Source organism: Magallana gigas, chromosome 6 (genome assembly GCF_963853765.1).
Source record: "Magallana gigas chromosome 6, xbMagGiga1.1, whole genome shotgun sequence".
NCBI classification, from domain to species: Eukaryota; Metazoa; Mollusca; class Bivalvia; order Ostreida; family Ostreidae; genus Magallana; species Magallana gigas.
This window is the reverse complement of record NC_088858.1, coordinates 16,790,715-16,812,011: the sequence shown is the minus strand read 5'-3', so window position 1 is coordinate 16,812,011 and position 21,297 is coordinate 16,790,715. Positions and strand designations below refer to the sequence as shown.

General features: G+C 34.0%; 2 protein-coding genes across 4 annotated transcripts; one reads left to right on the top strand and one right to left on the bottom strand.

Moving 5' to 3' along the window:
• Window positions 1-1,247: 1,247 nt before the first annotated feature.
• Window positions 1,248-13,241, top strand: LOC105332128 (ribosomal protein S6 kinase alpha-5). Of its 2 annotated transcripts, none has more exons than XM_011434575.4 (16): window positions 1,248-1,429; window positions 2,161-2,229; window positions 3,777-3,995; window positions 4,619-4,734; window positions 4,892-5,002; window positions 5,275-5,358; window positions 5,651-5,754; window positions 6,196-6,340; window positions 6,718-6,879; window positions 7,220-7,342; window positions 7,510-7,586; window positions 7,688-7,832; window positions 8,120-8,290; window positions 8,535-8,738; window positions 8,970-9,120; window positions 9,395-13,241. In XM_011434575.4, exons 1-16 carry the CDS (start codon window positions 1,360-1,362, stop codon window positions 10,147-10,149), a joined length of 2,706 nt encoding a protein of 901 aa, XP_011432877.3. In that variant the 5' UTR covers window positions 1,248-1,359; the 3' UTR covers window positions 10,150-13,241. The 2 variants fall into 2 exon arrangements, with proteins under 2 accessions (XP_011432877.3, XP_065942708.1); XM_066086636.1 differs by having other exon boundaries at window positions 1,285-1,429; window positions 2,092-2,229.
• A 4,028-nt stretch (window positions 13,242-17,269) lies between these two features.
• Window positions 17,270-21,284, bottom strand: LOC105332130 (prolyl-tRNA synthetase associated domain-containing protein 1). 2 transcript variants are annotated; one of them, XM_034468351.2, is made up of 3 exons: window positions 21,156-21,284; window positions 18,168-18,265; window positions 17,270-17,697 (listed from the first exon to the last, which is right to left on the bottom strand). In XM_034468351.2, exons 2-3 carry the CDS (start codon window positions 18,252-18,254, stop codon window positions 17,275-17,277), a joined length of 510 nt encoding a protein of 169 aa, XP_034324242.2. In that variant the 5' UTR covers window positions 18,255-18,265; window positions 21,156-21,284; the 3' UTR covers window positions 17,270-17,274. The 2 variants fall into 2 exon arrangements, with proteins under 2 accessions (XP_034324242.2, XP_011432882.3); XM_011434580.4 differs by having other exon boundaries at window positions 21,074-21,217.
• Window positions 21,285-21,297: the final 13 nt, after the last annotated feature.

The window sequence follows — 21,297 nt, the reverse complement described above, 5'->3', positions numbered from 1 at the left end:
GATGTAAAGTATGTTATTGTATTTTTTACATTAACAGGCACATAGCGTCATCTTGAAAAGTTGGGGCTGGTGGGTTAAACATTCCAGAGAATTAAATCGCCAATCTAAGTCCTAATCCGAAAAGAGGGGTGCGTAGCACCTCAAAATGTTATTTCGGTGTTAATTTTTCTAGTATTTTTATTTTCCATAAATAAGAGAGTAAGTGGGGCGGGGGGTGGGCTGGCAGTTCTCCTACTGACTCCCCTTATGGCACATGTCTAAATAAAATGTTTTTTATATTGCTGTATATACGGGTAAACAATTCCAAGGATTTCATAAGGGAATCATTATCCGCCCTAGGCAGTGCAAGATGAATCAGATAAATCTGCAATATTTGTATGCAGTCGATCGCCCCTGTATGTCCTTATACGACCGTGTTAATGCGGGGGGGGGGGGGGGGGGGTCTCTCAACTGCACATTGTCTCATATTGTCGTCGGTTCGGATGGAAAATTAATAGCCAGTTGATGTGCCAGTGATCAATTAATCGAGTATTTAAAGTCACGTTGCATTTACTTAAAATTTGTTGTTATCGTTGGGGTTGAACTTGACTTGAACTTGATTGCATGTTCCTAAATTAACACTAATCAATGAACGACAACTTCAAAGATTGTGTGGCAAGGCCAGCCGTCAAAAGTATTTTTTCTTCTATAATATATGACAATGATGCATATGATGTGACCAATTTAGAGAAAAAACGCATACACGGATCGGGGGGAGGGGGTCGGGGGTTCGATGCATCATTTGATGCATTTCCACGTACATGAACGCCAGCCGTATATATTGCAAATAAATAGGCCTAATGTAAAATATGCACAGCACTCAAAATGGTGAACATTAGTAAAGGTAAACTGAAAAGGTGGAATGCGTTCATGGTGGTATGAATGCAAATTTGGCCGGTTGTAGGGAATCGCACTAGATAAAGAGTAAGAGTATCAACAAAAGAAAGAAAAAAAACATTTAATTGGTCTCTCGGTGAATCTCAACTCTGTAAAAGTTTAATTGATATTAGAAAAAAAAAACCAAAAAACATTGGAGGGAATATGTTTTACCGAGTGACATGCAGTTACATGTATAATTGTCCAATGAAAAGGTACCAGGTAAGTTGCACAAAAGGGTAGATTTACATGTCATTGCTAAATAGCTTTTAATCGTGTGTTGACATTTTACCACGTGCTTTTCTATTTATAAAAAAAAATTCCATAAACTTCCGTTTAGTGCGTAGGATTGTGGGTAAAAACGACGAAAACGAGCTGATGATCATGGACTAACGTAAACACCTGTGGGTTGTAAACAGGACAAGATCGGCTAAACGTAAGAAGATGGAGGCCGCTAATTCCCAGTCAGACACCCGGAATGGGGGAGGAACAGTTACCCACGAGCTGGTTAACGGTAGGTGAAAAATTAGAGCGCAAATGCCCCCCTGACTCAGTTGTTTACTACAACTTGCTCGATTGAAAACAAAACAACTTATTATTACGTAATTTGCACTGTTTTGCATGTGCGTTTTTGCATATGGATGCTGAATATATGCATTGAAGGTAAATTTATGTTTGACATCAGCTGGTTGTGAAATCGCATTTAAATATCTTTGTTGCATCACGAAAGAGCAAGGGATTTATAGATTCTCTGAGCGGTTATTGACACTTGCTCTTAAAATTGGTCATTGCCATTGGGGCATTTGAATGCAAAACCAATGCAATGCGAAAGCCGATTTAGTGTAATGAACAATGATATAAACATTTTACATTGACTGAATAATGTATTTTATATTGCTGAAAAAAATCAAATATTATTATTTTTTTAGTAAGAAATCCAGTTTTTTTATTTGTTGATTAACCTTTCAAATTTTTGTGGCATTTCTAAATCTAATTTGGTTGAAATTTTGCTTATAAATTAATAAACAAAAAGTTATTTTGAGCACATAGAAAGTGAAAGTAAACTTTACAAGAAAATTGTAATCTATATTTGTATAAACGTTGACACTCAATCTATAAACTAAATTCAGTATGTTATGCAATGTTCATATCCACCAAGTGACTTGTTTTTATTAGGCGAATTGAATGAACTTGAGCATCCATAAGAAGTTTATCTTCATAAAGCATGGTTTATATCAATTGTAGTAAACATGGAGGGACGTGACAAAGTCGGAATGAAAGATTTTGACCTTTTGAAAGTTTTAGGAACAGGTGGTAAGTGAATTTGATTCCAAATCACTACTGGTCCAAGACCATGCAATTCTCACCAAGTACCTATTCTCACAATCAATTAAAGGCCACACAACTGTCCTTTTTTGTTACTTGTTCAAATTTCAAAATATTAATATTTTTTAATCCAGTTTGAAATGATAGCACTCAAATTGACATTTTGACATGATTTTAGTGTGTGCTCTGCCCAGGATTGTGGAATGCTGTTTACTAGCAATAAACAACATTAATCTTTTTTATACCCTCTGCCATGTAGTAAAAAGGGGAATTTTAGAATTAGACTTAAAAAAAAAAATATATATATTCAAATTGATTTGTAGAATCATTTATAAGTCAAAAGTATAAACTTGATTATATATATAACTTAGCATGACATATTAATTAAAGGGGAATAATTACCGGTAGCCCCTGAGCAACTTGAAATAATTAACTAAAGGTCTTTCCATGGGGAAGACAGAAGCTTCCATAGCTCCATCGTAATTTAGCCATGTGTACATTTAACTATATCAGGCTAAGCCGCTTGGATCCAGAAATGTTTTGCCAGGGGGGTGGGATGGAAGGCCTATATATATTTTTGATTGCTCTACTACAGAGTGAATAAGTTAAAATTTTCTGAGTTGGAAGGGGGGGGGGGGGGGAGGATCATGACTTTGCATAATTTACCAGCAACATTTAAAACAAAACAATTAAATAAGTTCAACTAGGATTAATATAACTAAATATTATTTTCCTGTGTATCAATTTGCTTCCTGTGTACCGGAAAATGGATTAGCAGCATTCACAACTGCAGGAGGACTATACGTCCTGGAGGCATTCACACCTGTAGTAGTTACACCTTTCCCTCTCCAGAAATTTACCACATGGTAAAAATGTTTGGCCTTTTATTTTGCATTTCAATTGTGAAGTTGTGCAATAGCATGAACTGGTACTTGGCGAGACAGGGTTAGTACAGGTAACATGTTAACATGGGGACTTTTATTCTTCAGAAAATATACAATGAATATTTCTAACCCATAAGAGTCAATAATGCTTTTTAAAAAAAGAAATCTATGTGTGGATTTTAAAAAAAAAAATTGTGAATACCCTTTTACAATTACAAGCATGTGCATAACGATATCAAATTTTAAGATACATCTACTTCCAAATTATAAACCATGAATTTCATTGATAATCTGATCCGCAATAATGATGAATTCTGTGAAACAATTTTATATATTTATTTTTCATTCTCTCGATTAGTGGGGTGATAGCATTGCTAATTATTAATTCAAAAGTTGCTGGTGAATTATTTCAATCTCTAGATATAAGATATTTTTTTAGTATATACAACTCTTTTATGTATGAGTTATTCATATTTCATATATGTTAACAATAGAACAAATGATTTAAATAAATTTACAACACATCTACAAGCATTTCTTAATGTCACAAGCAACATGTTCCCTCATTGTGTTAGTGATTTCTATCAATTTACAATACCTGCTACCTATCAGCCATCATTGTATTGTTACACCATTATATTCTTTTCAAAGCATATGGCAAAGTTTTCCTAGTCAGAAAAACAACAGGAAAGGACGAGGGAAAACTGTATGCCATGAAAGTCTTGAAGAAGGCCTCCATCGTTCAGAAAACCAAGACGACAGAACACACCAAGACAGAGAGGCAGGTCCTCGAGGCCATAAGGCAGGCCCCATTCCTAGTCCGCCTCCACTATGCCTTCCAGACAGAGGCCAAATTGCACCTCATCCTAGGTAATTTTGGAGAGTGCTTGCGAACACCTGCTCTGTTGGTAGTAACTTACAGCATTGCATGAAATCAAGTGTTGACTGAAAGTCAGTTTTTATAAACAACTGGTAATTGTGGTTTCCACAAAAATCATTGAACCCCAATTTTCATGGGTATCTTTTCTGAGTTGTCAAAGAGAGATTTGTATTAACAAATTTTATTGGTTGGACTCTTCTCCCTCAATTTAATAATCCTCAGAACTGAATTTTACTAAATCCACAAAAAATTGATGCCCATGAACATCAATAAGACCAGAGATGTGTTCAGCAGAGCAAGCGCTCACAAGTGCTTGCCAAAATTTGTGCTGCAGGTACAGGGAATTTTTGATAGTACTTGTGAACACCTACTCTGTTGAACATGCCTCAACAGTATTTGAAATAGTAAAGAATGAATAGCGTGGAAATTTCTATAAGAAAAATTACCAACATTCTAATCTAATTAAACTATAAATCTTTTCAACTCAAGTAAATTTGCATTGCTTTTATGTTCGGTATGTATACTGTTAATTTAGTGTAATAACAACAACTGTAATTGCAAATGCTGCAAGTACTTAATTATTGTTATGTATGAATCCCTTCTCTAACTGTAGACTATGTGAATGGAGGAGAGTTGTTTACACATCTGAATCAACACGAGCAGTTTACTGAAGACCAGGTCCGTGTGTACATTGGAGAAATTGTACTAGCACTGGAAAATCTTCACAAAGTAAGATGGGTTTTTTTCCTGTCTCAGAATGGTTAAATTTACTTGCAGGTTATAATTTAAAAATGTTTTTAGATTTTGATTTGTCGTAAGTCTTTCTATGAATTACTGTATAAGGATATTACATACATGTATGTATATCTTGGTTTATTTTTTTCAGTTGGGCATTATCTATAGAGATATCAAACTAGAGAATATTTTGTTGGACTCGGAGGGTCACATTGTACTGACAGACTTTGGCCTGAGTAAAGAGTTTTTACCCTCGGACAAAGTAAGTTTATCTAAACATATATTTGGATTTAGGTACTTATAAAAGATTGACTATGAATTGAAGTAAAAGCATAATAAGTGATAAAACAAAGCAGATGGAATTATTTTGATATTATTTTGTTACAGCATTCTTTAAAATTAATCATTGTCCACCAAGAGGAAAATCAATTCAAATTAGCCTTCTACTTAAAAAAAAATTCTTCAGAAAACACTGTTAATAAAAATACATGAATGTGTTTTACTTTTGTTTATTTTGTGAAATATGTTCTCCAGAACTATAGGGCTTACTCTTTCTGTGGCACCATCGAATACATGGCCCCTGAAGTAGTGGAAGGGGGCAGCTCTGGCCATGACTTTGTAAGTACATTTCTATTCTACATGTATAGTATAGAAGACTGGTGAACTTTTGTCGTTGCATAAATTTTTTAATGCAACACTCCATATAGAGTTATTTCATGTTTTCAAAATTGTATTGAAGCTTCATATTCACAAGTAACAAATTTTTCATTTCTTTTTTTGGTTTTATACTTATTTAATTTAAACCACCTGATATTTATGACAGTACATGTGTAAATTCGATGTTCATTTGCTTTAAGGAAAAGTTCATTGAATAGATATGTAATTTTTTTGTTCTTGTATCTGTTCGCAGGCAGTTGACTGGTGGTCTCTCGGTGTTCTGACCTATGAGTTGTTAACTGGTGCTTCACCGTTCACAGTGGATGGCGAAAGAAATACACAATCGGAGATATCAAAGTATGGCATCAAACTCTACACATTAAGACTTAATTTTTAACATTTTCACCATTTGATTTTATCACTTCTTCTATTTTTTGCATTTTATCGGTACATGTAGTCGAGAAAATTTAATGATGATGAAATACTGTTATTTGATCTTGAAATGGTAAATGTAAAGATTCCAAAATTCGATAAATTCTCTGCTATATCAAATCTATGGTTGTTAGATATTGGCTTTGTAATCTAGAAGTCTTCAACAGTGGAGCATTTTACTTACTTTTAAAATAAACCTCCAAAAATAAGTATGTACTATAAAATCTGGATTTATTTTGTGAGATGGTTGTAAGTCTGGAGTCTTAAGTCAGCCGTCTTCTCCAATTCAAAATTTATGCTGTATCAGTTGAGTGCATGGCGTTTATAAACTGATTACTTGTAAACAATTTTGACTAAACATTTCAGACGAATCTTGAAAGCAGAGCCCCCTATGCCACGGGAGTTTTCTACAGAAGTGAAAGATTTCATCAGACGGTTACTTACTAAAAACCCAGAAAATCGGCTTGGTGCAAAAAGTGCTGAGGAAGTCAAAAAACACAAATTCTTCAAGGTTAGACTGAATTTACATTAAGAACAAATTTAAGGTCTACCATGTCTCCTCGTAATATTTTTCAAGAATGCCTATAAGTACAGGAACAGCTAAAAGACATACAAGAGGATTGCAAAAACAATTGGATACCATTAACTTTCTTTGATTTTGTGTTGTATAAGAATTACGCAGTGAATATGTATATGTGTATGTTTGAGTGTTAGTAGAAAGGACAGGATCTTTGTTTTTTTTAATCTATTTAAGTTTCGAAGCTAAAAAAAATCTGCATTTTAAAACAAAACTCTTATTAAAAACTCAATTTCATGAATAGGGACCAAGAGAATCTATGTACCGGTACATGTAATCACATGTAAGTTTGTTGTGTTGTATATTTGAAGGGTCTCAATTGGAAGCATCTTGCTGAGAGGAAAGTGCCTCCCCCATTTGTGCCAAAAATTTCCCACGAGCTTGATGTTGGTAACTTTGCCACTGAATTCACAAATATGGCTCCCCAAGACTCCCCTGCAGCTGTTCCAATGAATGTGGAGAAAATGTTTAAGGTAATTCAAAATGTCTTTTCCGTTTTGTTACAGCTTGATTAGAGTTTGATTACTGACATTTCCATTGAAGGGACCAGAATCTCATGTGTTTTTTGCTTTATCAATGTTATTCTTTAAAACATATATCATCATTTTCAAAACATTAATTATATATTACATGTATTAATTATATATTACATGTATTAATTAATTATATATTACATATATTACATGTACATAATTATATATTACATGTACATTACATATATTAATGATATTTCTAATAGATCATTTCTTTAAAAAAGACTTTTAGACTGCAAATTACTGATGTGTTTCTAATGTCTTTGATATTTATTTGCAGGGTTATTCTTATGTGGCTCCTTCAGTCATATTTAGTGAGAATACCATCAGTAATAATTTACTGTGTCATGACAATTCAAACCAACCAAGAGATATTCAAATCAGATATGCTAGTCATTTTAAGGTAACCAGATCTAACTATTTAGTCGATTATATTTGACACTAGTTATGTAAAAGCTCTATTTTTCATGCCCATATTTTGTAATTCAATCAAATGAATGTTCTATTTTTGAAGTAAAGCAATTTGAAGTATTAACATGAACAAGTGTTTTTTTTTCTTCTTTTTTATAGAACTCCGCCTTTTTTCAAAATTATGAAATTGATTTGTCTGAGAAGCCAATAGGAGATGGGAGCTTCTCTATATGTCGGTAAGACATCATTGAGTATTACATGTTTTTCATCCAAACAGATAGTGTTAAGTTATATTTTGAAGAAGTGGATATTATACATGGGTGTAACTCTATTGCAGTAAATGTCTCCACAAGGCTACTCAGAAACAATATGCAGTGAAAATAGTCTCTCGTCGGTTGGATTGCACTCGGGAAGTCAACCTCTTAAGAAAGTGCCAGGGTCATCCAAACATAGTCACTCTTCAGGAAAGCATGGTAGATGAGGTAAATACTGGAAGTCCAGACACACCCAGTATTGAATTATGTTTATTTCACACATAAAATTTCTCATCAAATTGCAGTGTGTAAACGACTGGTAGAACCAATTACAGTGTTAGAATTTAATAGGTTGATTTTCACATCACACTTGGTCCACAAGTACCATTTTTGTCAATGCTTAGCATGTCCATCTTTTATCAACCAACCATCTTTAAAAGATGCTCAGGTGACAGTTTTATTCTATTTGCATTTACAGTTTATTCTTGTGCTTACTAGTGTTCTTGGTTTTTCAGTTCCATACTTATATTGTCCTGGAACTACTAAAGGGAGGAGAATTGTTAGACAGAATCAGGAAAAAGAAAAGTTTCACTGAACCAGAGGCTAGTAATATCATGCTCAAATTAGTCAATGCTGTAGACTTCATGCACTCTAAAGGGATCGTTCACAGGGATTTAAAACCAGAGGTAAGAAGGATGTCGGCATCAAACATTTCATTAATACATGAGAATAGTTAAGATTAACAAGGTCATAAATTGTTGTTTAAAAAAGAATAACAGATACATGTACAGTTATATCAACAATTATCAATATTTGATTCACATGAAGTCCAAAATATGTGTACAGTCACTGTCTGGTTGCATTCTTTTTATAAAATCAGTGAAAACAACAGTTGTAAGACATACTAGAGTGTATCAATTCTTGTTCCAGAACCTGCTCTTTGTTGATGAATCTGAGGATGCAGAGATCAAGATTGTCGATTTTGGATTTGCTCGCCTGAAACCAGAGATGAAGAAGTTGGAGACACCATGTTTTACCTTGCCATATGGAGCTCCGGAGGTCATGAAACAGATGTCAGGAACCAAGGATGGCTATGATGAGGCCTGTGATCTATGGAGTCTTGGTGTTATTCTAGTCAGTAAATTTTGTTTACAACAATACATACCTGATTTATTGAAGAAATTTTATGTATACTCTTTTCCTGCTCTTTGAACATGCAGTTTGATTTAACCTAAAAAAGAAAAAAAACACAGGATATAGAGTGTTTCCTTCACGCATGTGTGGATGAACAATAATTTCAAAGATATGAAAGTTGCATTCTTATCTTTGACTTATTTTGACTGAAATTTATAAATTTACTTGCAGTACACAATGTTATCTGGAAAAGTTCCATTTCAAACCAAGAGCAAAAATGACAGTGCCTCTACCATCATGAGGAGAATAAAAGATGGGCAGTTTGATTTCTCAAGCTCAGAGTGGAAGGATGTGTCCCAGAAAGCAAAGGACCTGATTCAAGGTACATTAATATTAAAATGTTTAGAGACTCATTTTTCTGCTCTGGCACTACAACCCCACCCTCAAATTTAGGATGTAATATTGTTGATATCTGAGTATCTGAGTAAAATTGAACATTCCTTCCAACTGTTGAACTGTTCTTGATATTTTACAACTGATCAAGAGCAAAGATGAAAATGGTCTTGTCTAAAAAGAAATATGCTATTTATCTCAACTTATTAAAGGAAAAGATAAACATAGTAATGTCTAATAAACTTCATTGTGTGATTTATCAGGTTTACTAACTGTTGAAGCCAGTGAAAGAATGACAATGCAAGCTGTGAAGAATAGTGAGTGGTTGATGGGAAGTGACAGTCAAGTGTACTCAGTGACCCCTCTCAGGACCCCAGGGGTGTTGTGTCACAGTAACACAGTGGTTCATTCTCAACTCTCCGCCACAATGGATGCCTTCAAAAAGGCAACCATGGAGGGTTTCAGACTGCAGAATGTGGAAGGGGCTCCTCTGTATAAAAGGCGAAAGGAGAAACGCAACTCAGGGGAGGGAAGAAATAACTCGACTGATTCCTCCAATTCCAATTCCAGCACAGGAGGGGGAACCCAGAACAGTGCGTCCTCACCAATCTCTGTGCGACACCTGTCCAGTACCTCTAGCACTTCTCACAGTTCTACCTGTAGCATGGGCTTTGTTCCCAAAATACCTCAGGACGTTAATTTAGACGACTCTGGCCAGTTTGACATATTTGAGAATAGTCAGAGCATCAGTACTCCAAAGTTCTCTCTGGGAGACTCCGATCCGGGAGAGAAAACTCTCACCCCTCTCCCCCGGGGCACAAAAAGAGTCCACAGCGAGCTGTTAGAGAGTGTGGAGTCGGATGATGGAGACAATGACGATGATATAGATGATGATGAAGATGAAGACGGAAATGATGAAAGTGTCATTGTTGTGTCTGATGATGACTCAGATGGAGATGGCCCTCATTTGAATGTTAAAAGACCCCGAACGGACACTATCGTTATCCCCGATGACTGATCATTTCATTGGGTGGGTTAGAATAGAATTATTCTCTTTTTCTTGCCTTGAGATGTGATTCTTTTACCACATTTACATGGAGAATGTTTTGAACAACTTGTTATTTTGAGATATATGTTAAGATTTTGTTGAGACTTTTATATTGGTTTTACTAATATATAATTGATACAGGTTTTAATGATTGGAGTACAGTTTGAGTCATCTTAGTACTTGGTTTGGTTTAAGAAAAAAAAAATGTCAGAGGCTTGAATTGGAAAATAATTATGACTTTTTTATGAATTGTCATAATACAAAGGGTATGCATGAAAAGTTTATAGAATACAATAATCAATTTAGAAATACTCTTTTTGATTATACAGTTGTGCATGTTTAATGAAATAGAAGTCATCATTGGAATGGATTTTGATGTGTTTGAGGTTTATTATATTTACGATATGATCAAACTGATCATTAATGTATGTAATTGGATCTCCATTCTTCATTACCTGACGTTTTGGAATGTGTACCTCATTCTTGATTTCAAATACAATACATGATAATCTCAGTTTAGAAAAAAACCCATTTTCCAATTTACAAAGGTACTGATAATCCACATATTGATTCTGATGGCTTGAGAACACACATACCCAAATGGTAGTGATGGGGTATCAAAAAAGAAGAATTTTGACTCATTTGTAAGATATTTTTTTGAAGGTTTAAAATTGTGGAATTGCCAATATTTTTCTCAGTCTGGTACAGTAAAAAAGAAGAATTTTGACTCATTTGTAAGATATTTTTTTGAAGGTTTAAAATTGTGGAATTGCCAATATTTTTCTCAGTCTGGTACAGTAAAAAAAGTTTTTTTATTGATATGATTTTGAGCATTATTTTTTCCCATGGTTATTACATGTATATGTATTTCTTTGTAACTTGTTTCAGTACTTATAAAATCCTGCAATGAAAAATGGCACTACCATAGTTTTAAGAATATGAATTTCTTGTACATGAATTTTCACTTTTATACTGTACAAAGGATTTACTATACATTTTCACTTTCATATTTGTGCATACTTGAATCATTTTTGGAAGAAATTTTGCTTTTACAAAGAAAATGAGTTGATGCATACTTAGTTATTTTAAACAACAAATGATCTTCCAATGTACATATATCAGCATATTTGTATTGTTAGATTGAAGAAAAATACCGCTAATGAAAGCATTGAAGATTTGCTTTTTAAAAAAGCAAAACAATTACATTTGTATACAAGTACATCTTTATAAGGAGGTATCATGCAAGTTTTCATAAATTTTGTTTTAACGGAATCAAACATTTCTGAATTTGAGTTGAAATTTCATACTCTTTTGCATGTTATGCTAGTAATGCTATGTATTTTGACAAAATACATCAAAATGAAATGATGCTTCTGTGTAATTCCAAAAAAGTTGCTCAAACCAATTTAAGACTGTTATCCCAAATGGCAGCTTTGCATTAGCATTTTCCTTCATACCTCTTCTGTGAATATATGACTTGGCTTTTTAAGGGCAGACAACTTTTCTCCTTTGTTTTAAGAAGCACATCTATTTTTATGTATGTGTATGATTTCTAACAATATTTTCTTTTTTCAGTGTTTTATTATTTATCTTCAAAACTGTACTATCTGAAATTTTTTGATGGATGAATTGGGGATCCAAAATGGACTTCTTAATCAAAATTTTTGAAAGCTTTTTTGAGATTCTAATGAGCAGAACATTTTCTGTAATTCATACATGTGAGTGAAAAAAAATTACTGTTGTTTATTCTCCCTTAATTGATGTACATATATACAGTATTTAGAAGAATTTTCAAATCTTATAGGAAATTTGCACTATTAGTTTAGTGAATTTGGGAGGTTTACGTGTGAAAGAAATATAGGGTCCACACAGTAACAGTGATAGCAACTCATTGTGTTTCAATTGCCATTTTGTGTTGTTAGGTTTTGATTGAGAGAGAAAATTTAATTGTAAAATTTGTTACTCTTTTTGAAGGAATTTAAAGTCATTTGTATTGATATGTTTATTGTATAACATGTAACCTTCTTTCATTCTGTGCAATACAAATCATTTTGTAGTTGAACATTGTAATGTTAGTAAATTAGTGAGACTACATGCAGTGCTGAGAAAGAATTGGTGCATTATTAGTGTTGTTTTTTGGTCCATGTACCTCTCTCCGAGGTACTGGTATATATTGATTCTTTGTACAGAAGACTTCTCTGAAAGTTGTGGTGACTGAGCTAGTATTTCAACAGCTTTTTACCAATATCTTGAATTAAACTTTTTCTCTGGATGAAATTGTAGCAGTCATATCAATGAAATCGCCTTCTTCCATTGCTTGAACAAAGTTATGTTTAGATTGATAATTCCCTACAGTGTTAATATGAAGCATTAATAGGAGTGGACTGATCGAGTTGTTGGTGAAATTTATCAATGTATGAATGTTGTTTTATCTGGTATAGAATGTTGTTCAATTTGGAATAGTATATTGTTAGTTTTTATTCATGTTTATTGTTGAAGTCTGGAAAAGAAAACGCATAGAATATTGCATGTCTTAAGATACATATTTATATTTTAATTCTCTTCTTTTGATATATACAGGGCTCAAAATTTCTAGTTAAAAAATGCACATTCAGTCTACTTGGAGATGTAGAGAGCTTTGCAGATTGTGTTTTACTGTTTATCATGGAAACTTATTTTTATACCTTGTCTAATTATTATAATATTATTATTATAATTACCATAGATTGTTTCTGAAGTGGTGAATTGTTATTGTTATGTTGGTATATGATTTTATGTTTGTTAGAAATGGAGGCAAGTCTGTGTTTTCTGTGATATTTGGATTAAATTAAGGAGCTTGATTTCCTGTCATAGGCAGTCATTATAGAATCTTTATTTTGTTTGTTTTGCCGAGGTTTTGTCCTGCCATGTCGAATGATACGTATATTTCTCATGTTGTATGTATGTTTTGTGTAGTTCATTACAATATCATTGTTGAAAAAAGTCTTTGTTATAGATGTATCTTCTCACTCTTGTATTTTTAAGGATATAAAAAATAAATGAATAAATTTCAAAAATTGACACTTTCAGACTGTTAATTATATTTTTATAACTGGAATTTATCCCATTTCCTAGTTGATATCCATGTTGCTTCACATTAAATGTGTAAGTTTGATGTTCTATATTTTTAGTGACCAACAAACAGACAACAATCTTAGATTCCAAGGAATTTGAGCTAATACAAACAGCTAGCTTCTATTGTGATTTTACAAACTGAAGACTTTTCTTTAAATGGTTTGAATGTTTAATTTTTGTATAATAAACTGGTACAGCAAAATTCAAATTTGATGAACATAGATTTATATCAATTTAATGGCCGTAAAGAATTTCAATTTATGTCCCAGCAAAATTTTAACATAAACCTTTGAAAAATAATTGCGTATAGATAACACTTATAAAGGAATTTATGGCTATATATAAACCTTTTTCAGGCCTTTGTATGTGACAACGATTTAAGTGTGTAATGTACAGTCTAATTATACATTTCATCAATGACGTAAATATTGTATTGCTTGGGTGCAAGCAGGGTTTACATAATTATTAGGGCCCTGCTCTGCAGGAGCCCTATATAGTGATCAACCTGTCATCTGATATCGTTTCTCCAGAGCATATCTTCTCTCCCCTTGGCCTAATCTGGCTCATAATCACATAATCAATACTTTACCCCCAGAGTGCATTTGGGTAAAGGGTGTGCAGCGACCTTGAACCATGTTGCTAGGTCTAAGGTTAAGGTCATAGCAGAATTATAAATAAAATTCTTGTCTAGGGTATATCTTTTATCCCCTTGGTCCAATCTAGCCCATACTTCACTCACAGAGTGTCTATGATGAAAGAGTATGCAGTGACCTTGAGTGAAGTATGTAAGTCAAGGGTCAAGGTCATATTCGACCACACAAAAATAATTTTTCAGAACATATATTATTCTGTTTAGCCCTATTTGGCTCATACTTCACATAAACAGAGCATTTGAGTAAAGGGTGTGTTGTGACCTTGAACCAATTTTCAAGGTCAAATGGGAAGGTCATACCAGAATTATATGAAAAATTCTTGTCTGGAGCATATCTTCTCTCCCTTTGCTCTAATCTGGCTCATACTTCACCAACATGGTACGTTTGATTAAAGGGTGTGCAGTAATCTTGAATAATGTTAGTAGGTCAAGTGTCAATAAGGTCATATCGTATAAGACAAAAATTGTTTTTTTAAGCATATATATACTCTTCATTAGCCTATTTGGCTTATAAATACTTTACTTAAACGGTTAATGGCGTGAATGGCTTGAACCAAGTCAATGTGAAGGTCATAGCAGATATATTTATAATCAGTTGTGGACCATATTAGATTATTTCCCCATTTGCTTAATCTTGTTCAGATTAAACAAAAATGCCTGTATGTAAGGGGTTATGAGACTGAATTAGAAGTTCATATCCAGCTGGAAAATTTTGATTTATAGGTAAAGGTCAAAGCAAAATTCTCTGAAATTCTTTTCATCCTATTGTCCATTATTTAAGTGAGGCCCTTTTAGATGGTCACCATGTCAATGTTGCCTAGTTAAATCAAAGTACTGAAGTACTGACGGGAGTTGATTTTATCGATTATTATTCATTTTAAAATCAACGACATGTTACTTTGCTTGGCAATTTAGTTTATAATCTGTCTTTGAATTATGCACATTTTTATAATATGAATTCTCGGACTTTTCCGACAAAATTTTGACAAAAACCCCGTATGAATCGTGTTGTGTAATGATTAAAGATAGAATTGATTCCATCAAACTATGTATAAGTAATCAGAATATTCAAAAAATTGTATGGATCCAAGCAATAATGAACTCTAGTCTCGTTCAACGAGATGCTCGGCTGTCACAAGAGGCCCAGGGGCCACATCGCTCACCTGAGCAACAATCGCATTAATTCTGATCAAATTAGCATTACAGTATCAAAATATCCTGACAATTGAGTACAGTAGATCTTGTTAAAAAAAATTAAAAATCTGCCAATTTTATCCACCTCTTATTTTTTGGTAAATACCAAGCCCCTTTTGTTGTTGTAACTGTAAGAAGTTTTTTCTCTATTCCTATATACCCCCCCCCCCTTCCCATTTCGTGGCCCCACTTTTCTCTAGGGAATCATGGTTTCATCAAACATAAATCTGCATAACCTGTGCTTTCACACTAAGTACTGAGTTTTGGACCGAAAACTTTCCCAGAATATTTTTAAAGATTTTCTCTATATCTTCCTATGTAAAAATTGATCCCCCAATTGTGGCCCCACCCTATCCCCGGGGACCATGATTTGAACAAACTTGAATCTACACTATCTGAGGATGCTTCCACTCAAATTTGAGCTTTCTTGGCCTAAGAGTTTTTGAGAAGAAGATTTTTAAAGATTTTCTCTATATATTCCTATGTAAAACTTGATTCCCTAATTGTGGCCCCACCCTACCCCCGGGGATCATGATTTGAACAAACTTGAATCTACACTTCCTGAGGATGCTTCCATTTTAATTTGAGCTTTTCTGGCCTAATAGTTTTTGAGAAGAAGATTTTTAAAGATTTTCTCTATATATTCCTATGTAAAACTTGATCCCCTAATTGCGGCCCCACCCTCCCCCCGGGGACCATGATTTGAACAAACTTGAATCTACTCTATCTGAGGATGCCTCCAATCAAGTTTGAGCTTTTCTGGCCTAATAGTTTTTGAGAAGAAGATTTTTTTAAATTTCTCTATATACTCCTATGTAAAACTTGATCCCCCTCTTGTGGCCCCTCCCTACCCCCGGGGACCATGATTTGAACAAACTTGAATCTACACTTCCTGAGGATGCTTCCATTTTAATTTGAGCTTTTCTGGCCTAATAGTTTTTGAGAAGAAGATTTTTAAAGATTTTCTCTATATATTCCTATGTAAAACTTGATCCCCCTCTTGTGGCCCCACCTACCCCCAGGGACCATGACTTGAATAAACTTGCATCTTCACTTCCTGAGGATGCTTCCATTTTAATTTGAGCTTCTCTGGCCAAATAGTTTTTGAGAAGAAGATTTTTAAAGATTTTCTCTATATATTCCTATGTAAAACTTGATCCCCCAATTGTGGCCCCACCCTACCCCCGGGGACCATGATTTGAACAAACTTGAATCAATACTACCTGAGGATGCTCCCATTTTAATTTGAGCTTTTCTGGCCTGATAGTTTTTGAGAAAAAGATTTTTGAAGATTTTCTCTATATATTCCTATGTAAAACTTGATCCCCTAATTGTGGCCCTTCCCTACCCCCGGGGACCATGATTTGAACAAACTTGAATCTACACTACCTGATGATGCCTCCACACAAGTTTAAGCTTTTCCGGCCAAATAGTTTTTGAGAAGAAGATTTTTTAAAAATACCAACAAATTTTCAATAATTCTCAATTATCTCCCCTTTAAAGAGGGCGTGGCACTTCATTTGAACAAACTTGAATCCCCTTCACCTAGTGGTGCTTTGTGCCAAATTTGGTTGAAATCTGCCCAGTGGTTCTTGAGAAGAAGATGAAAATGTGAAAAGTTTACGACGACGACGACAACGACGACGACAACGACGACAGACATCGGACAAATTGTGATCAGAAAAGCTCACTTGAGCCTTTGGCTCAGGTGAGCTAACAAGCTAGAGAATGTGTCCACCGGATCACGTGATAGCTTGATGATGCGACCTCTATATATAGAATGACTCTCTGCTTTTCGGAGATTTACGGAGACAGCCGATGGTTGAACGAGACTTTATTGAACTCTGGCGTATGAATACATACGACTGCAAAAAATATCTAAATTGTTTGTACTATTTATCATTTGACTATTTTCAAGGTATTCATAAATAAGTTTCCTTAAAAACCAATGCTTCAAGATACATTACATCGAATTTATCAATTATTTTCAAGAACTAAATCTTGTCGATATTTAATTGAACAACTGGTGAAAATTAAAAAAATCTAAGTATTGACATCTTTTTTAAATCTGTAAAGACAATGACATTCTTTTATTAGAAATGTAATTTAGTTAAAAACATTTACTACACATTTATTTAGTTGATGGTCACAATGAGAGGTTCATGGTTTGTCTTGTCAATGAAAATTTTTAGATCACAAGGCGATATACTGGTGGTGGCACTGTTCACCATTGGATGGAATCCCAGTTTGGTGTATGTCTCATCAAGCAGGCGTTGGTCTAAGACAAGTTTAACCTCATTTTCAGTGTCATTTATAATTCCAAATACAGAGACAGACCCTTCCTGGATTCCGAGCTTCTCTTCTAAGATGCTGGCATCAGCAAATCTTAACCCTCCTGTGGCCCCAACCAATTTGGCAAGGTCATTTAGTTTAATGTCTGCATCGTGGGGTGCACAGAAAAGATAGAGTCTCTTTTTTTTGTCTTTCAGAAACAAGTTTTTCGCAAATTTACCCTCTGTGTTTTCAAGGTGTGGTAAAGCTTGTTCAACAGTAAATACCTGTAAATTGAAAATTAAAGCAGAATTATTTTATATTTTTTTTCAAGCCAATGTGTCCTTTTTTCTATGTGTATAAAGTCAAAGTGTGTCAATTCCCTTAAACTTTTCTACCATTTTGTATTTATTTCCTTTCTGAAGAAACAAATAATGCAGTTTCATTTCCCCCTATTATATATGATCATCAGTCGTCCAAAGCCAAAGTTTGATGGTAGATAACAGAAGATCTTTCGTTCAGATTATATAGCTTCTAAATTTATAAAATTCAAATGTAACATCTCATAAAATCCCAAGATCTTTTATATGGTCACACACAAGATAAATTCTTTTGAAATTAAATTTCCCAACATTTAACCTTTATTGGACAGCCTGAATTTTCAATTTGCATAAAGCTGACTTTTAAGACCCTGATATTAGTTCAAGTATAACCTTTAGTCACCTGACTCTTTTCACCTGTATCTACCTGGTCATACCTGTGGATGCTCTACTGTCTCTGTCTCTATATTCCACTCAGCAAGCTTGCTCAGCAGTTCCTCTTTACCTATCTTTGCAGAGGACATTGGCCTTGTAGCTTTAAAAGAAAAGGGGATCGAGTTTTATTGCACTGACAATTTCTCTTTACAATAAAAAGGGCTAATTAAATTGCTTGAAAATCAGTGCAAACTTTAATTTATTTTTTTCATCATCCTTAACTGTTGCCTGTGTGGCCCAGTATTTTATCAGGTGGAATACACATCTATGATAAAGTTTTGGGGAAAAAAGGCAAAGGCCTGGATGAGTTCATGTCATGCGGTAGAAATATGTGGTATTGAAGCCCTGCACAAAATGTGTCTTTTCAAAGAATTGTCTATCTATTCAATTGTAGTAGTTGGGGCTATATGGATGGTGGGTATTGGCCTCAGGGTAGCTCAGTGGTAGAGCTTCTGACTAGAGTTACAGGGGTCCTGGGTTCGATTCCCCGTCCAGCCATATGTTTTCAATATTCCTCCTTTTCTATTACACAATATTCATTCATCTGATCGTTTGTTCTGGATGCTGTTTGTTTATAATCCACACTTTTTGATGTGGTATACCTCAAAATATGTCATGCAATAGGTCGAAGAGTTTTCAACAAAAATCCTTCTTCTTTAATACAAAGGTATATAGGAGGAAGGTATACCATGCATAGATCCATGCAGGAACCGAGCCTTAGATCTCAATCTACATTCCGAATCAGACACAGCTCTACCACAGAGCTAGCCAGGCCAATATCCACAGTCAATGTAGTCCAACCTGGTACACATTTGTAATACACAACGTCATGATAATAACTGGCAGACTCATATATTTGAGGTAAAAACAATCTTGATACAAGAAAATGCATGTACTGCTGTACGGGCTACATAATTGTTAAATTCATAGGATAGATCTATTCAGCAATAAGGTAAACTCCCAAGGTTGCCAGAGAATTTCTCTAAAAAATTTTGTAAGGTACAATATGTTGTATATGTAGGTATTTTCATTGTAATTACCATTATATAACCATAAAATAATTAAAATTTCTTCTTGTACGTCACGAAGAGCAAGGAGAAGGCAGGGATTAGAGGAACATTCTTTATTCTACACATACAGCCTTGTAATAAATTGGTAAACTGTGCTTTTACTGCAACAGTACATTAATACAGAAATTGCTTTTTTACAAATTGGGTCACACAATAATAAGGCTAGCTTGTAGTTAAGAGGAAGTATTGTGGAAGCTGAGTGTACAAAGAGTGGGAACATGAACCTTGTGGGGACCCACAACAACAGACATTGCTCTCTTCTCTGATGAACACCATACATTAGTTATCTTAAAATTGACGCGATTCGTTGTCTTATATTCTTTCTAAATACATGGTACTTGTTAACCGGCTTTTCTGAAAGAAAAATCCGGTTTTGAAATGGTGAAAATGTTGGATGGGCGTGAAAAGGGTACCCCTACTGTACGGATAACTCCTCCTACAGTTTTGCAGATCAATTGTACAAATATAAGAGATTTTTATGTTTAAAATGCTTTCTTCATCATCATAAAATTAATGATAAAGGTGAAGTAGTGTCTGATTTATGGCGAGATTAATTTAATTTTTATCTAATAAGTCTTGTGCTTTCTCTCCTACTGGTCTTTAACATTTTTGTCTACAAAAATACTCTTATAAAACAAAAAATAATTATATTAAACTTTAAGATTCCATTAATTCTCGATAATCTATTCATAATCATTGTCAACCTGTCACTAAGTTATAGAATTGTATGCAAATAATAATATACAAATATCAGAAGAGCAATTTATATTTTTTTTCATTTATTGAAAAAAAAAAAAAAGCAAGTCGTCTTTGCTTTCTCTCAGCAAAACCTGAGATAACAGCTGCTACATTGACTGGTTTGCCTGTAAATGTGTATAGTTGCTAAAGACGACATTCTTTGTCCTGTCATTGTTGTCCTGAGGTATGTATTTAAGTGACGCATGGTGCTGAAATAGTTTTCTGCGTTTGCTGAAGTTACGGGCATACATGCAAGCAATTCCAAACATTTGAAAATATTAGGATAAAACAAAGCGACAAGCGAAACAATAAAATAAAACATTGTAATTGAACAAGCGTAAGACCTGGGCCTCGCCCTGTTGTTCGAGATCTTCTAAAGAAGATACGACAACTTTGTATGCGGCTAAAAAGGTACTTTTTTATATTAATTTATTTGTGTTCAATATTTATAATATTTAAAATACTTAATTTTTTTTTTATTTGCCTTTTTTTTACAAAACAATGTGGAAGCATGTGCTTCAGTGCTTCAATGAAAGCTACGCCACTGGCAGCAGACCCGGATGATAACGTTGAAAAATTACGTGAGGTATTCTGAGCGCTAGTGACTTATGAATTGAGAAAAGATATTAACATTCCCCAATTAATGACATTGCATGGTTATATAATTGTTACTATCTTTTTATATGATCATGATGATCCATCATAGATAAATGAGTTTGTTGTATATGACATATATTGTATTATTTATACATTGTGGGTGCATGGATTTTCATTGTTTTATTCCATATATCTTACATAGTGGCAAGCACCTAAAGTCTTATAGTCATTAAATTAAGAAGCAAGCAAATCAGCAGTTCAATAGAATAAATATATAACTGGTTATTTCTGGTTTTTATGAATTTACAAAGAATCCACTGGTTTAAAAATCCAGCTGGTTCAAGAAATACATATAATTTAGGCTATATAGTGGGGAACATTAAAGACATAAACTTTGGTCAACTATCCAAGACAACCTACTTAACTGTGCTTATTAACTGATTAACCTTACTGTACATACCCCTTGTGTTTTTGTTTACATTAGTTGGTAGACGATTGTTTACCTGTGATTTCACTGGTTGAACTATTTATTTCTGAGACCTTCTTTCACTTATTATACAGTAGGATGTTCTTGATCTAACGTACCTTTAGGATATATAGTGTAAACTTTGTTAAAAAGCACAACCACACAGTCAGAGGGATTACGTGCACATTGGTTTATCCGGATTGTTCTTTACGGCTTGCTTTGTACTTTATAACAACCTTGAGTGCAATCGGTAGGCCAAGG

What these genes read in the sequence shown, in the direction of transcription:
- LOC105332128 (XM_011434575.4), top strand. Translation starts at nt 1,360, where the DNA reads ATGGAGGCCGCTAATTCCCAGTCAGACACCCGGAATGGGGGAGGAACA. An exon ending in GCAGCTCTGGCCATGACTTT is followed by an intron (nt 5,359 to 5,650) that starts GTAAGTACATTT and finishes ATCTGTTCGCAG; the next exon opens with GCAGTTGACTGGTGGTCTCT. An exon ending in ACACAATCGGAGATATCAAA is followed by an intron (nt 5,755 to 6,195) that starts GTATGGCATCAA and finishes TAAACATTTCAG; the next exon opens with ACGAATCTTGAAAGCAGAGC.
- LOC105332130 (XM_034468351.2), bottom strand. Translation starts at nt 18,254, where the DNA reads ATGTCCTCTGCAAAGATAGGTAAAGAGGAACTGCTGAGCAAGCTTGCT. An exon ending in AGACAGTAGAGCATCCACAG is followed by an intron (nt 17,698 to 18,167) that starts GTATGACCAGGT and finishes TTCAATTTACAG; the next exon opens with GTATTTACTGTTGAACAAGC.